The 17,936-nt window shown below is 41.2% G+C and overlaps 1 protein-coding gene across 4 annotated transcripts in view; it reads right to left on the reverse strand.

Annotated features, from left to right (window-relative positions):
* The window catches only part of LOC129540908 (cytochrome P450 2J2-like), a 63,408-nt gene extending 47,121 nt beyond the window's left edge, over positions 1-16,287 (reverse strand). For 2 of the 4 annotated variants that reach the window (XM_088835343.1, XM_055402442.2), the window contains exons 1-4: positions 16,014-16,286; positions 4,433-4,595; positions 1,446-1,595; positions 898-1,058 (exon numbers count right to left, since the gene is read on the reverse strand). In XM_088835343.1, the coding sequence (XP_088691469.1) occupies positions 898-1,058; positions 1,446-1,595; positions 4,433-4,595; positions 16,014-16,223 (684 nt within the window). In that variant the 5' untranslated portion in view covers positions 16,224-16,286. Of the gene's footprint in view, positions 1-897; positions 1,059-1,445; positions 1,596-4,432; positions 4,596-16,013 lie in introns of all 4 variants that reach the window. The other 2 variants (XM_055402443.2, XM_055402441.2) reach the window with 2 other exon arrangements.
* Positions 16,288-17,936: the final 1,649 nt, after the last annotated feature.

The following is a 17,936-nucleotide window of genomic DNA, read 5'->3' on the forward strand; positions in this document are numbered from 1 at the left end:
TATGGTAGAAAATAGATAGCATAAGGTAATGGAAACTTGCCTAGATTTCAAATGTGATGGGTATGGGTTTGACAATTAGCTCTGTTTCTTTCTAGCTATAGTACCTTGCTAATGGTAGTAATAATGATGTGATCTGTATCTACCTAAACTAGCTGCTAATGGGGGCAATGGCTATTTTCATGATCAAATGACATGAGATCCATACCACACTTAACACAGAGCCAGTGGAACACTATGTGGATTTGTTTACACATTCCCATATCTGCTTGCATACATCAGGATGATCCATTTCATCTTTAAAGAACTGTTGTAAAAAAAAAATTAACTGAGATAAAGTATGTATAGTTGTCCATCAAAGTGCCTGGTCTACTTTGGATCTCTAAGAAATGCTTTTTACCCCTGCCCTATTGCCCCCTCCTAACCTCCCAGGATTTCTGTTCCTTGGGAACAGTCAGCCTGGTATCCACTGAAGTCCCATTACTGAACTCAATTTTCCAGTAATTAGTGCATATGTGAGCAGTAGTGTCTAACTCTTTGTGAACCCACAGACTAGCCTGCCAGGATTCTCTGTCCATTGGATTCTCCAGGCAATAATACTGGAGTGGGTTGCCATTTCCTCCTCTAGGGGATCTTCCCAATTCATCTTCAGTGTACCTGCATTGGCAGGTAGATATTTTTTTAACCACTGAGCCACCTGGGACGCCCTCTTTGTCTATAGTCAATGTTCAACAATGTTACATAAAACATCAAATTCAACAGACTGACTTCAGACATGTTTGTTAAAGTCAATTTTAAACAGTTGTGTTAGCTTAAGAAAAAAAATAAAAGGAAGAACCCATCTCTGTCTGACATTAGCTCAATGTCCTTCTCCAAGGTAGGAAGTAAGAAATGCCTCACCTGGCACCACATTGTTGTCTCTAGGTAGGTGACTTTATCCAGCAGCCTCAGAAGCTCCTGGAACTGATCATCCTGGTAGTCAAACCGCTCCCCAAAGGTGATGGAGCAAATAATATTGGAAACGGCATTGTTGATTTTGAAGTGAGGGTTGAAAGGCTGTCCTGGAAGCAGCAGAAGAGATAGAGACTTCAGATTGGTTTGTTCCTATTTTCCAGAGTATATTCTATGTGGCATATAACACACTGACTGCAGAACTATATCTGAAACTGTGGTCCCAGCACCCTACACAGGTCTGACACACAGCAAGTACACAGTCAACGCCTGGAAGTCAAATTGATGACCAGGATTTAAAACCAATAATGAGTTGTATACCCATCTTCTTCTTAACACTGAAGCGCCATAATGGCAGTTCATGGTTAGCTGTTCACTGTTATCTCCTAAGCACCCAACACAGTCCTGGGTTTGGGATAGACATGTAGGTACTGATGAGCATCTGGTTAGTGAAAGCAAGAACCACAGTCCTAGAACCTGTCCTAGAACCTGCTCACCATTCTCCTCTCCTATTGCCTGGATGAGGTAGGCAACTTCTTCCTGTATGTGTTCCTCTAAGCTTTTCCTTCCAAAAGCAAAGTTCCTCAGAGCTGTCAGGGAGAATCTTCTTTGCTCTTTCCATATGTGGCCATTGGACATGATCAAGCCTGGGAAAAAGAAAGGCAACATTATGAAAAGAAAGTCAACAAGACCCACGAGGAACAATGCATCAGATGGAAGGAAGGGGAAGGGCTTTAAAGTGTTTGAAACTATGCAGATAATAATCCCAAAGCAATGGATACAATGGCTAGCATTTACTGATTATTCATAATGGCAGACCTTTTCACATTTTTAATGCATTATATAATACTCACAGAACCTCTTTTAAGGTACATCCTATCATAACTGCCAACCCTCCCAACAGTTTTGTTGAAAAGGAAACTGAGGTGTAAGAGATAAACTCTGCAATGTCACAGAGTTAGCAAGCAACTGAACAGGATTGAAATTCAAGTCTGTCTGACTCCAAAGTCCATTTCTGATGACTTGTCATATAAATATCTGTAAATATTTGTATCATGCAACATACTAAATGCACTTACGGATTAGACAAAATCCATATTCACAAGGTAAGTCCTTTAGGCGAGTTCTTATCTAAATCAGGCCTTAAAAATAAATGAATCACTCAAGAAAGCACGGAAGAGTGAAAAATCTATGCAGAGTGGACAACACAGGCAAAGGAAAAAAAACCCATCTTTGTGTGTTCAATAAATGATCATTTATTTCGTAACACAGGGGAGGTCACCATCCTTTCATTTCTTTACTTCCAGAGTACCCTTCAACTCACTCTCATATCTGACTTTGGCCTCCACCACAACAAGGCCTCCACCTTCCCTGCTGTCCAGTCCAGGATCCTTTTCAACCTCACCATCATGTGTCAGCAGCATGAGACACTTCTTTCTTGAAACACTCTCTTCCAATGGTGTCCAGGACACTCTCTAGATTTCCCTCCTTTATTCTTGACCACAGAGAAATTCCTGTATCTTTTGTTAATTCATCTCCTATTGAATTTTTTGAAATGATGGAGCTCTTCAAGACTAGGTCTGAAGTCTTTTCTCTTTATCTATATTCCATTTTGGGGGAAATCACATTGGTTCCTAAAATTTTAAGTGAAATCTACTGATAGTTAATATCTATTTCTGTCCCTCAGCACTAGACACATATACAAGTATCTGCTTGACTCTGCAGATTTAAATGCATTTCACACTCAGCATATCTATAATGAATTCATTATTTGCTCTATACAACTCCCCAGGCCGGCAAACACCTTGTCCTCCTCCACATGTCCCTTCTTTTCTTTACCTACCCATTTAGGTGTCTTACCTCAACACCTCATTCTCCCTCTGTCTGGGTCATCACGTCCTATTGGATTTTCCTCCTGAGAAACTTAAATACATGTATCTTCACAGTCACTCTCCTGGTCTAACCTGTTGGACTGCCATTTCTCGCCACCTCCCTAGTCCAGGCCACCACCTCTTCTCACCTAAAATGCTGCAATAGTCTCTTGCTCCCTTTATTCCATTCTTCACATTATAGCTTAGAGAAGTCTTTAAAATGTACCATGTAAGTATGATGATCCCTTTCTATACTGAAACCATGCAGGAGCTTCCATTGTTATTAGGATAAAAAAGCAACATCCTTAACCTGCATGAACTCTTCCTGTTCGAACTCAGCAGCTTCATCTCCATTTAATCCCTGGGCTGCAACACTGGCCCCCTTTCAGTTCCTCCAGTTCAGTGTCCTTCTTCCCACCTCAGAGACTTTTCATACTCCATTCCCTCCACCTGATAGTTTTTTCACTTTATGATATTAATTGTTACTGTGTTAGCTTTTCCTGAGTCTCAGGATATTAGATACTTCTAAGAAGTACATCGCGCTCTTATCTTCATAACACTAAGGTCTTAACTTATTACAGTAATTGATACTGTTTTCCTGAATGAAATGTAAGTTACAGAAGGCTTGAGATATCTTGTAAAGGACTTTGTCATTCCCCTCACTGTTCTGTCACTGGTGCCTACCAGCAGGCTTCATATTGCAAATAAACACAGTGAATGGAGGTAGGGTTAATAGGTGAAATATTTCAAAGAGAAATTGAGAAGCACCTGAATAATATGGTGCTTGGATAGAATATATTTGAGTTTTTCGTTTAGATTTTTAAATGTGTAAATTTAATAATCATTTTAAGTATTTATGCTAAACCTCTCTTCTTTCTTTTGTTTACTTATGGCTCTGCTGGGTCTTCACTGCTGCGGGCTTTTGTCTAGTTGGGATAAGCAGGGGCTATGCTCTAGTTGAAGCGCACCGGCTTCTCCTTGCAATGGTTTCTCTTTTTGCGGAGCACAGCTTTAGTATTTGTGGGGCACAGGCTTAGCTGCTCCACGGTATGTGGGATCCTCCCAGAAGAATCCATGTCTCCTACACTGGCAGGCAGATTCTCTACCACTGAGCCACCAGGGAAACCCCAAACCCTTCTAACAAAAATGGAAGGCTCGAGATATCTTGTAAGGCACAGCCTTAACAACAGATCACAAGAAGCTGGACGCAGAAGGGATCACATAATCAAGAGGAGGAGGAAGCTGATCCACATCCATTTTCCTAGGGGAAGAGATCTGAGTGGGGAAAGAGAGCCTGAGAATTCATTGCCTTTCCTCTGCTTAAAAAACACATCACATCACTGAGTGAATGAGGATACTTATTTATCAAAGCATCCAGAGTGAGTTCATGCAGGTCATGTCACTTTTCCCAAATCCCTGACACTAGGGTGGACCCTGCCAGGTGCCCTGAGGAGGCACCTTCAACAGGGAAATGTGGGCATTCAGCTTCCTGAAGGGACAGGAACTTATGAGGGACCTAATCCCTGGGAGTGTTGGAGAATTACAGAAACACAAGTACCTTTGACAGACTATAAGAATAAATGTACACATCTTATATTAGTCAAGAAACTTACCCTTTTTCTTAAAAACACGATCTCGAATAGGGGTTATGGGGCGGTTCACAAAGTTTTGGTCCTGGTGGACAAGGACTTCTTTGATTAAGGGCAATCCAGTTATAACAACTGAAGGCAAGTCACCGAGTTCCACGCTAAAAAGGTTCCCGTATTTCTTCACAAACTAAAAAATAGTAAAAATAGTCATAGAATATGTGCATGTCTGTGTGTCATGGAATGTGCGGCTGTAGGAGCTTGGATGGGGACAGGGAGTGTGTGTGTGTGTGTGTGTGTGTGTGTGTGCGCGCGTGCGCATCCATGTTTTGCACCCAGGTTTGATGGGGATGTTTCTACCTGTTTCCAATTCTCCTCTTCTCAACTAACCTCAGGTCAAATCTACTATAGGACGTGGACATTCCTTATAAACATTCATTCATATGTTCGACTCCTTGAATTGAGTATCCACCATTTGTGCTGAGAACAAGGCATAAGGATTTAACAAGATAAACAAGGTATCTAACCTCAGGTATCTACTAGGTGTCTAGTAAAGGGCAGAATTCAGCCCATGTGCCTTAAAGAGAAGGTAGAGATGTGGTTAGTGAACATGGACCTCTTACTAAATCACATCTGCTTAACCAGAAGAGAATGTCCTTTTCCTCAACATGTTCTAGGTGACAGAAAATTCATCATAAGGCTGGGAGAAGAGCACACTGATTCTGGAGCCGAGTGTAAGCCTTAACTCTGTGGCTGACTAGCTGTGAGTTCCAGGGAAAATTGCTTTTTTTTTTTTAAGTCTCAGCTCCCCAGTTGTAAAGTGAGAAAATAATTCTTTCCCTCAAAGGATTCTATGGAGAAAAATGAGAACAGAAATGTGAAAGGCACTTTGTTCCCTGGTCCCTGGCAGATAGCAACTCAGTCTCTGGGGAATGAATGGGCTCTGTGTGCAAAGGGATGTGGGTGTGCTTGTTCTTGGTGAAAGACAGGACAAGAACACAGGGATGATGTGGGGAGAAAGGCTCTGGTGGTCACAGAAAACCACATCTACTGGGTGCCATGACAACTACCTTTCATGTTTTATCTCATTTAACCTACGACTGCCCTATGGAAGTAATGATTTTCCTTGCGTTTCAGCAAGAAGTAACTTAGCCAAGGTTGCAAAGCTATTGCAGATGGGTGAAAATTTCCAGGCATTATATAAGATTTAAGGACAAAGCCATGGACCTGAGATGGTGATAGAAACTTAAGAGTTTAGTGGATGTGAGAGAATGAACGTGAGACTGAGGGTGAGGGATCTGTGGGGAGGGAGAGAGAGAGAGAATGGAAGAGTGGGTGAGTGGGTCAGAAGTGTACACAAATGTGCAGGTATGTGCAAATATGATTTGGACTACAGTCAACAGCCATTAAGCAATGTCTTCCCTGACATGTTTACTCAAGACAGCAGTCTAGACAGGCCCTGCCCCTGCCCCAAGTCTGCAGAGCTGTGTCCTGCTGAAGGCTGTGGTATCAAACAGAAGCATGTATTTCCTCCAGGTGTCTATGGCCCCATCTCCCCACCTGCCATGACTGATGCTCCCCCATGTCACTCCAATGCCCTGGACCCCATTACCCCATCAAAGCAAATACCATGGATTTAGTCTCATTCCACCACCCTGCTCCCATGTTAAAGGCCAAGCCTAAACTCAATCCTTCCACTGTTCTTTTGGTCCAGAGTCTTCCTCCGTGTTTGCTCATCACTAGCACAGTAAGGCTGTCTTGTTATAAAGAGAAGAGCCAGGATTCCATCTGAGTCTGTCTGCCTTTAAAGTACATGTCTTTGTTCTAAGAAATGGCAGGAATGGGTTTCTTAAATTAAGACATTTTATTTCATTGTGCTGAATGCCTGGATGAACTTCTTAGGTTTTACTTTAGAAAGGATTTCTTAACTATTTTAAAATATACAGTAAAAATATTTTTGGAATGGCTGAAAATCTCAGTTTAAACTAAAGAACTCCTTACTGACAATGGATACAATCTGGGACCTCAGCTTGTTCTTGGAAGGGACTAGGCATTCTATTAGTGTCTACTGAAATGAACTTCTACAGAGTTCTATCACTTAGAACTTTCTGCCCAAGTATATTTCTAGTCCAAGAGAACTAGATCAAACGTTTTTATGGTGTGATCAACAGTGTAAATGTGGATATATCATATGACCTCCTGCAGCTCTGGGACCAATGATGGTGATGTTTACCAGTTCTTAAGTAACCATGCCAGTCACTGTGCCAATGGCTTTACTTGGAGGTAAATACAAGTCCCAGTGTCATCTGAGATTTTGTAAGACAGAGATTACACTTCAATGTACAATAATAAACAAGTTGTTAAGAAAGGGACAGTATAAGGGGAAAAAGAGCTTAAAAATAAGGTTGTTGGTCTCCTACACTGTTGGTGGGGATGTAAGAAGGTCCAGTCGCTATGGAAAACAGTACAGAGGTTCCTTAAAAAACTAAAAATAGTGTTACCATATGACCCAGCAATCCTACTCCTGCCATACTTTTTTGGACAAAACTATAATTCAAGACGATACATGCACCTCTATGTTCACCACAGTTCTATTCACAATTGCTGAGACATGCAAATAACTGAGATGTCCATCGGCAGACGAATGGCTAAAGAAAAGGTGGTACACATACACGATGAAATACTACTCAGTCATAAAAAGAACAAAATGATGCCATTCGCGACAACATGGATGGACCTAGAGAATCTCATACTAAGTGAAGTAACTTAGAAAAAGACAAATACCATGTGGTATCACTTATATGTGGAATCTAACATATAACATAAATGAGCTATCCTAAAAACAGAAACAGTCAGGGACATAGAGACACATGTGTGGTTACTGAGGTGGGGCATGGGAGACGGATGGAGTGGGAATTTAGGATTAGCAGATGCTAACTGTTATACATAGGGTGGTAAAACAACAAGGTCCTGCAGTATAACACAGGGAACTATATGCAACATTCTGTGATAAACCATAGTGAAAAAGAATATCAAAAAGAATATATATATATAAATAAGTGTGTATATATATATAAACGGAATCACTTTGCTGTACAGTAGAAATTAATACAGCAGTGTAAAAAAGGTGGTTCAGGAGGCTAAAACAGGCTTAAGAAATGAAAACAGAAAAATAAACAGAAAAGGAACAGCATAGTAGCTATAAGAGGCAAATAAAAGTAATAGGTTTCAGGAAATTTCATATGAAGGATAAAATTCCCACATGTAAGATTAAGCACTTAAATAATAAAATAGAGCAAAATAAATGTTTAGAACAAAAAATTAGAAGTGTTGATTTAGTGAGACAAGACACTGAACCATGAAATATAAAGTTGAGGAAGATACTACTTTATCTAAGTTCTTAAACCCCAAAACCAACAGACAAAGACACAAAAAGAGAAGAGGAAAAAAAGGAAGAGTGCACCAATTCTTACTCCCACGAGCAGTGACAGGGTCTGTTGCTCTAACACTCACAGGCAAGTGTGGGGATGGTTGTCTGTGTGTGTGTGCGCGTGTGTGTGTATGTGTTTGAAGGAGGGCTGGACACAAGGAAGACTAAGATTCTCTCTTACTTATTAAATTATATTTTAAAATGTGTCACTCAGTGTATTTGTATTGCTTTTATAATTGAAAAGTGCTTCTATCCGATAAAGCATAAAAGAGAAACTTAAGGACAAAGGAAATAAAACTTCATGGCAATTTATACAATTTTTTAAGCAATAAAATCATTTGAAAGTAGAGTATGTCATGGATCTGGTAAAGGAAAATCCTATACACGTGAATACATTTATGCATAAATGCAGTTCGCCAGTCCCCTGGGGTCCACAAACTCCTGCTAAGAATACTGGTCTAACTGGTAGTTCTTGGGATTATATTAGGTTTCTGAGAACAGCCTGTGGAAATCAAATTCAAGTTCAATCCAACAGGTTTTTATGAAATGGTTTGGAGTCGTCAGGCACCTTCTGACATTGCTATGTTATATGTGGAGGCAATACACAGATCACTATGCTATGGGGTTTTTCTGAAGTGACAAAGCCTCCTGGGGAAGGCTGACTGCAGGAAAAAACTAATGCATAGAAGAAGATGATATATATTACCATTCTGGGGCAAGGGGCATGAAGCTATTGAAAGAGGAGAACAATTTCCACTACAGATATGGGAGAAAGTGTCCAAGAGGACATGATATTTGAGCTAGACTGTAAATGAAGGTCAGGGTACCAGCAAAAGGACATGCATTGTGAAGGCAAAGATTATAGACTGTGGGAATGGCATACACAAATGCAAAGTCAGGGAAACGTGGGCTTTCAGGAACAAGTGAGCTCTCTTCTGACTACCATATAGGTTCATTAAAGAGCACTAACCCTATGGTAGGTCAAGGCCCGTTGCTGGGGGTATAGGCCCTGAAGTTTAAGATGCCCCCAATCTAATGGAGCATGCAGATAAGTCAACAGTTCTTATTAGTATTACCATTCTATACAATAAATCATCAAATGGGGGAAGTAGGGAACACATAAGGGGACGGAAGACTAGTATACATTCCTGGAAACAAACAAACAAACACCTTTTTGTTTATGTAGGAAGAGGGAAAATAAGCCTGACAAGCTACTGTGAACTAGACCAAGGATATCTTAATGTCAAGTGAAATAATTTGGATCTTGTTTTGTTCCTAGCTAGAAAACTGAGTGAGAGGTAAGGGCAGTGAATGCTTAAGAACCTGGATTTTGAAGTTATACAAATCTGTATCCAGCTTCTGCTTGTTACTTTCTATGTGATTTTTGCTTTAGTTATTTACCTTCTCTCTGTCCCAGTTTTCAAATCTATAAAATGGGGGCTATTACTAGTTCCCATCTTTGGGATGGCAGTGATAAGTAACCACCATACTAAAATAAATAATATAATTATTTATTGTTATTGATATATTTGAGAGTGTATTTTAGCAAAATGATGCTGGTTAGATCTGGACAAAGGAATGGAGGGGAAGTGGCCAGAGAGTAGATTGATGGAGCTGATACAGCAATCAGGCCAGACAAGTGATGCCTGGCATGCAACCAATGACTGGTTTTACCTTGAGTTTGTTACTGTAAGTTTTGGAAGAAGGTGGGGGTGGGTGGTAGATATAGGAAGAAGCATCAACTATGCACAAAGCACCCTGGCAATAAATTGATATTCATGAACTTATTAGGTTCTTATAATAATCCTATAATGCATTCTTTGTTTTCAGAAAAAGAGGTAAAGAGATGGAGAGCACAGCTGATGGGTATAAATTGGGCTCTTAATAACTCACTCTGGCTGAGCGACTGAACTGAACTGAACTGTATGTCTCATTTTTAAATGAAAGCATGAAGATATTATCTCTCTTCTTCTGAGTGACAGACCCCCTGAGGATTAGTTGGCCACATGACATCCCAATTAAAACCCACATTTCCCAGCTTCTCCAGGTGTGGCCAGTGAGACACCTGACAATGGGTGTAGTGGTGATATGTGCATCTTCTGGGTCATGTTCTTAAAGGAAAGTTGCTTCTCACCACCTCCCTCTTCCCCTTTCCATGGAATGGACCTTATGCATGATGATGATGTAGGATGACAGCAACAAGATAGAAGGATCTGCGGTTTCTAGATGACCATATGGTACAAAGCAGTCTTCCAATCCTGGTCTTCTGGCCTATATCCGAACTTACTTGTGAGAGAGAGATAAATTTCAATCTTTTTTTACATACAACTGTATTTAGGGGCCTTTTTTATTACAAGCAGCTGCATGTATATCCTCACTAATACATTTATTCATCTTATCTATGGTTCTCCCACTTCAGTCCAATAAGATTTTCTCTTATTTAAAAATATGCTCCTACAATAAGCCACGGAGCTGTGGTACAGAAAGTTTAGAAAAAGAAGAAAAAACAAGAGTGGTTCATGGTTCCCATCATGCCATATAAATCGGTCAGGTTCGCCACTGCCCTCTCACTTCGTTTTACCTGATGTCACTTCCCCCCTTTAAAAATCTGCTGTCTACTTTACTCCATATAACCTCTTGCCTAACATTCCTTTCCAGTTCAGCCAAATTTAACGTTCTCTAGGAAGTATTCCCATGGCTTCCCATTCATAGTGACCCCACATAATGACATCTCACCTGGTTTACCACAAAGTTTATACCATATGTTTCATCATACACTGTCTTGTACTGTGTCTGTCATATGATAAGCACTTTATAAATGTCTGTTGCATAAATGAACCCATGAATAAGTCAACTATCCTCTAACTATAGCATGAAAAGTCAGACAGCATCAGTAGAGAATAAGTATATGAGTCAAATAATCATGTGTCCAAGGCCTTGTTTGGCCATTACGTATGCTGAATAACTTAGGCTAATTGCCTTACTATTTTCAGCCTGTTTGCTCAGTGGTAAAATGGAAACATCAAAAGAATCCTAACTTGTGTGCCTTTTGTGAAGATTAAATGAAAATGAATCCACATGCAAGACCTAGCAGCTAGTTAATGTTAAGTACCTGCTAAGTTACTCAGTCATGTCCAACTCTTTGCAACCCCTGGACTATAGCCCACCAGGCTCTTCTGTCCATGAGATTTTCCAGGCAAGAATACTGGAGTGGGTTGCCATTTCCTCTTCCAGGGGATCTTCCCAACCCAGGGATTGAACCCACATCTCCTGTGGCTCCTGCGTTGGCAGGCAGATTCTTTACCACTGCGCCATCTGCAAAGCCCTGTTAATATCACAGCAGATAGTTAATGGTAGGTACTAGGTAGATAGGTAAGTAAAGATATATAGGCAATGATAGATAATGATAGGTGCTTAATGTTTCCAAATTGCTTGAATGCAAATTTAATTACAGCCAAATCAGCCAAATTTAAACTCTATTTTTTACAACCATAAATATTTAATTGCAAACTGATATAAATAAAACAACACTTCTTCTGATGAAAAATCTTTGACCAGAGATAAGACCCTAGCCTCAGTATTATCCTTGACCAGTTTTATGACATGAGGCAAATCATTTAACCTCTCCAGTCATATCTATCTTAATAGTAAAACAAGGGCACTGATCAACTTTCTGACTTCAGACAACAGTGAGTAAAAACATCCCATTTTACTCTTCCTCAGCATCATGACACTAACTGGCACATACAAAATTAACACCAATAAAGCCCTGTTCTTTGTAGCTAAAGGACCAGATAAAGAGTGGTCCACCAGGACAGAACATTCAACCTTTCAATCTTCCTGTTCCAGAGACAAATACCATAAGAGATGTGATCCTCCCCCATCCTAATGGGAGGCTACAGTACTAAAGATGCATGAAAACTTGCTTTCATCCTGTCTCTGCATCCTATTTTCATCCTGTCTCTACAGCAAGGCGGTACTTCTCCCCTACTGAGTTTGTAAGCTGAACTGTAACTATCTCACCCCTGAACTGCGGAAAAGAGACTCCTTGAAGGAGTCAGTGGGCAAAATCCTGATTTCTACAACTCTACAAAAATAAGGAGGTACCCATACAGGGGAGCCTGGTGGGCTTCCGTCTATGGGGTCACACAGAGTCGGATACGACTGAAGTGACTTAGCAGCAGCAACAGCATATTCCATGGAGATGATATGGTTAGATTACTGACTTCTCCCCACCCCCGTCAGTAAGGAAGAGGCTACCCTACTCAGAGGGGCCCCAGTCTTTTGTCCCCATCCTCATTCTCTCCAGCCTGCACTGATGAGAATGTGGGTTGGAGTCCTATTGAGGTGAACAATATATAAGTGGGGTAGATCAATATAGCACTGTAAAGGCTTTATAACCTAAGTTGACATTTGAACCACAATTTACAAAAGTGAACATTTTAAACATAAGCAGGTTGACTATCTGCAAAAGTAAAAGATTTACATAGAGTCTAGAGTCATGTAGCAAAATACACAAAATGTCCAGAGTATAGTCCAAAATTACTCATGTTATCAAGAACCAGAGAAATCTCAAATTGAATGAGTTGAAACCAATACTGATATAACAAAGATGCTCTAATTACAGGTTAAAGATTTTAAACCAGCTATTGAAAATATGTTTCAATAAACAATTACACTCTTGAAAAAATTTTAAATAGAAAATCTTAACGAAGAACCAGAAAATATACATATGAACAAAAAAGAAATTTTAGAATTTAAAAACAGTAACTAAACAAAAACTCAGAGCAATTCAATGGCAAAGTGGTAATGACAGGATAATCAGCGAAACTGAAGACATCAGAAAGTGTCCAATCTGAGAAACAGATTGAGAAGCGATAAAACACTGAGCTTCAGGGACTGATGTTAGAATAGGAGAAGATCTATCACTTGTATCATCAATGCCAAAGAGTACCAGAAGGAAAAAACATGGACTTGAAAAAATATTTGAAGGAATGAAAGCTGAAAAATTCTCAAATTTGGTACTACTAAAATCGACCAAGGCAAGAAGTTGTGAGTGAACCCAATAAATCCACAGAATTCAACACTAAGGCATATAATCAAATCTCTGAAACCCCAAAACTAAGAAAACCTAGCTTTCAAAGCATGTAGAGGAAAACAGTTCATTCCTTATGGGGAACAACTGTTCAAGTTACAGCAGATTGCTCATGAGGAACCCTACTTCCTAGGCCAGAAAGAAGTAGCACTACATTTTCAGGGGTTTAATAAAAGAAACTGTCAACCTAGAATTCTATATCCAGTGGTAATATACTTCAGAAATGAAGGTGAAATAAAAGCATTCTTAGATGAAGGAAAGTTAAGATAATTTTTTTTTCAGCAGACAAGTTCTAAAAGAGTGGCTAAAGAAAGTTCTTCAGCTAGGAAAGAGCCACAGAAAGGGTAAAGAAATGGGTAAATACAGTAGACTGATTTTCTTGAATTTAACACACTGTGTTTGAGAGTTAAAAGAAAAATTATAATACTGTCTGAGGTGGTTCTCAGTGTATATAGAGATAATACTTAAGACAATTTATTTTTATAAAGTGGGGAAAGGTAAAGGGACCTAAAGAGTTTTAAGATGTGCGTATTCCACCTGAAGTGGTAAACCATTGATACTGCAATAAGTTATGTATACGTAGCATGTAATCTTTACAGCAAGCACTTAAAAAACAATACAAAGAAACATACTCAAAAACACAAACGAAAATGGAGTTCTAAAAAAATATTCAAGTGACCTACAAAGAAAGGAGAAAAAACGAGTAAAAAACAAGACGAGTGAAAAAACAAAGTGAAAAATAGGAAACAATAAATTGGAAGACTTAAGTTTTAACAAATCAATAATTACATTAAATGATCTAAATTCACCAATTAAATGTTTGATATTAGAAGAATGAACAAAAATTTACCCACCCATATATTATCAACAAGAAACTCATTTCAAATATAATGATATAAGTAGGTTAAAAGTAAATAAATGGAGAAGCATACACTATGTAAATACTAATCAAAAGAGAGCTGAGAGCTGGTGTGGCTATAGTATATCAGATAAAGTAAAATTCAGGCAAAGAAAATTACCAGAGAAAGAGAGGGACATTACCTAATAATAAGAAAACAAATTCACAAAGATGGCATAACAATTTTAGTGCATATGTGCCAAATAAAAGAGCTGTGAAACACATACATGAAAACTAACAGAAATGAATAGATACACAGAAAAATCTGTAATTATAAGTTGGAGACTTCAACAAGTCTCTCCTAGTAATTGACAGAATTAGTAGGTAAGAAGTCAACAAGGGTTCAGGAGCACTAAAAAATGATTCATCTAATAAGGTCTAACTGACATATAGTACAGAACATTCAACTCAACAAGAGCAGAATACAATTTTTTTTCAAGTATGTATGGACTGTATCTTGGGTCAACTTTAACATAGTTTTTTCAAAGTTGAAATCATATATGTTCTCTGACCATAATGGATTCCAACTGGAAATCATTAACAGAAAGAAAATAGGAAAATCTCCCAATACTTGGAAGTTAAACAACATATTTATTTAAAAAAAGGTACAGGCTTAGACTCCTTAGAAAAGACCCTGATGCTGGGAAAGATTGAAGGCAGGAGGAGAGGGGGTGACAGAGGATGAGACGGGTGGACATCACCCACCCAATGGACATGAGCTTGAGCAAGCTCCGGGAGTTTGGTGATGGACAGGGAAGCCTGGCATGCTACAGTCCATGGGGTCACAAAGAGTCAGACATGACTGAGTGGCTGAACTGAACTGACAGGATTAGGAGACTAGCTGTAAAATTCTGGAGACAAATCCAGTCACTTCAGTTCAGTCGCTCAGTCGTGTCCGACTCTTTGCGACCCCATGAACTACAGCACGCCAGGCCTCCCTGTCCATTACCAACTCCCAGAGTTCACTCAAACTTATGTCCATCCAGTCGGTGATGCCATCCAGCCATCTCATTCTCTGTCATCCCCTTCTCCTCCTACCCCCAATCCCTCCCAGCATCAGACTCTTTTCCAGTGAGTCAACTCGTCGCATGAGGTGGCCAAAGTATTGGAGTTTCAGCTCCAGTCACTTAAATGGTACCAATTGTGTGTTTCTCCCAGGAGGTTGATAAAAACCTTCTCCATCTTGAGTTTATATTACAGACTTGTGTTTAAAATGCTCCAGGCATTCAAGTGAAACTTATTTGTTGGAAACCTACAATAAGCTGTGTTAGTATTGACCATTCACTGTTTTATTTAATGTTCACAACCATCTATCACAGTGCTTTCAGCAAGATACCTATGATGAGAGGCAGGGAAGCAGCTGAAGGTGCTTAACAAAGTGCTACAAAGTGTTGGAGAAAATATTAAGGAATTCAGAATGTCCACAATTAGAGAACCCTGATGGGAGATGACTATAAAGAAATGGAAAGAGGTTACAAGAAGAGTTCCAAGTAGCTCCCAGCATCCTGAGTGCCAAGTCGCTTCAGTCCTGTCCGACTCTGTGCGACCCCATGGTCTGTACCCTGCCAGGCTCCTCTGTCCATAGGATTCTCCAGGCAAGAGTACTAGAGTGGATTGCCATGCTCTCCTCAAGTAGCTCCCTAAGGAACAAGAACTCTGGGAAACAGCAGCGATCACTAAAAAAATCTAAGCAAAGGAGTGACATTTTAAAATGATTAGTGACTGTGGACTGCTTGGTGAGGAGGCTAAATGTGAGGGGCTCAGTCCTGTGGAGTTAGGAGCAATTCAGTCGAAAAACAGTGAGGATTTAGAAAGTATCACCATTTTGCTGCGTGGCAAAGTACAGGATTTTTTTCCCCAAGGATAATGATATTAAAAAGATAAACTGATCACATTATAAATAGAATGTCCCAATAGTATGTAACAAGGCCCTCAGTTAAATGACTTAGAGAACGCATCGTATCTAACACACTCAATAGTAAACAGTTAATAGTATTTCACCCCTGGAAACCACGGGTGGTGTAATCACGCCAGTCACTGGGGAAAGGAGAGAGGTTCAAAGCAGGGTGTAGTCGGGTGCCCGCTTCAGCCTCAGAACCCCATCCTCCCGCCCTCGGTACCCGGAATGGCCCCTGTCCCGCAGGTTAGGGTCAGGACGCGCGCGGGCACCTTCGCCCTCTCCTACCCGCTGAAGCGACAGGTGCCCCTTCTCAAAATCCAACTGGAAGAAGTTGCCTACGAAAGGCAGGCCCGGGGGCCCCGGCGGGTAGTTCTTTGGTCGCCGCCTTTTGAGGAGATCAGCTAAGAGGAGAAAGACAAAGGCCCCCAGCAGGACAGTGCCAGGACGGAGCGCGGCCCAGAGGGCAGCCGCCAGGGAGCCCAACGCCTCCAACATGGCTGCGCGGATCCCCTTCCGCGGGGCGAGTCGGCCGAGGTCCTCGCTGTACTCTGTCTCCCAGCTGCCGGCACCGCCCCTTTTCCCCGTCCGTCCCGCCCCGTCCCCGCCCCTTTCCCCGCCCGCCCCGCCCTCTTGCCCCGCCCCGTCGAGTCTGTCTTTCTGCAACTCCGCTCCGCCTCGCAGCCCCTCTGCCCCTCTAGGTTGCGGGAGAGCTTCTTCTGCTAGACGCTCCCGGCTCTTTCTCAGGCCCCGCCTCTGCCTGCCCCTCAACTCGCCCCACCGCTGCCCCTACTCCCCATGTGTCTACCTAGCCCTCCTACCGCCCACCAGGTGCCTGTGGCCAGGTTCTTAGGAGATCGGCAAAGGTGTTGGAAAAGGCCCGGCTAGAGGCGTTTTTGTTACTATTTAGAGAGCTCTCTTTGTGAGAGCGTCAGGGCTCTTGGGTTTATGACTTCACTGCATCTCAGAGAGCGCCGCGGACATCTGAGCTCTTTTTCAGTCTCCGTCTCACCAAAGCATTGGAACCGCGCCTGATAATCTGGAAAACAACAGCACGTGATATTTCTTGGGCGCATGCTACATGCCAGGTATTGCGTCCAATTCTTTAGATGAATTGCTTAATTCTGACAAAGTTATGCAGATGTCTTCGTTCCATCTTGTAGTTGCTAACAGAGGTTGAATTATGAATTATGTGGTGAATAAGTGAATCCACTTTACATGCAGCACATGTAAAGGAGGCCCTGTCTTTGTAACTTTTTTGAAGGTTAAGAAGCACTACATCACAGCTCTAACAGTGAGGCTAGTCCTTAGTAGGTGTTTGATGGACAGGGAGGCCTGGCGTGCTGTGATTCATGGGGTCGCAAAGAGTCGGACACGACTGAGCGACTGAACTGAAATGAACTGAATGAACATTGGAGAAAGGTGTCTTAGTCCTTGTGTTTTTTGGTTTGCTTAGGAGATTCTTCCTCTGAAGCCTAAAGATGGTATAGAAACTAAGATTCCAAACTTCCATGCTATCCTGTGTGCCTACCTGTGTCTTACTATTTGTGCGATACACAAGATATGAATCATAGTTCTAGAAGTGTATAGCACACAGTCAGATTTTTGACATATGCTTAAAATATTTCTCTAGAGCATTCAAGTCACTTTTCTATCTTCCAAAGTCTGTTAAGAAGAAGTTGCTCAGTCGTGTCCGACTCTTTGCGACCCCATGGACTGTAGCCTACCAGGCTCCTCCGACCATGGGATTCTCCAGGCAAGAGTACTGGAGTGGGTTGCCATTGCCTTCTCCAAAGTCTATAGGGAGATATTAATCACACCTAGTTTTTATCCTTCCAGTCCGTAGAGTCCTGTTTCACTATAGTTGTTATGCATCCATGCATTCTTTAAAATTTGTTTTTTCTTTTTAGTTGTGCTAAGTCTTTGTTTGGAGAAGGCAATGGCAAGCCACTCCAGTTCTCTTGCCTAGAAAATCCCATGGACAGAGGAGCCTGGTGGGCTACAGTCTATGGGGTCGCTACTAGTCGGACAAGACAGAGCGACTTCACTTTCACTTTTCACTTTCACACATTGGAGAAGGAAATGGCAACCCACTCCAGTGTTCTTGCCTGGAGAATCCCAGGGACGGCGGAGCCTGGTGGGCTGCCGTCTGTGGGGTCGCACAGAGTCGGACACGACTGAAGTGACTTAGCAGCAGCAGCAGCAGGTCTT

Source organism: Moschus berezovskii, chromosome 4 (assembly GCF_049115385.1).
Source record: "Moschus berezovskii isolate FMDL1 chromosome 4, NW_MosBer_1.0, whole genome shotgun sequence".
NCBI lineage: Eukaryota > Metazoa > Chordata > Mammalia > Artiodactyla > Moschidae > Moschus > Moschus berezovskii.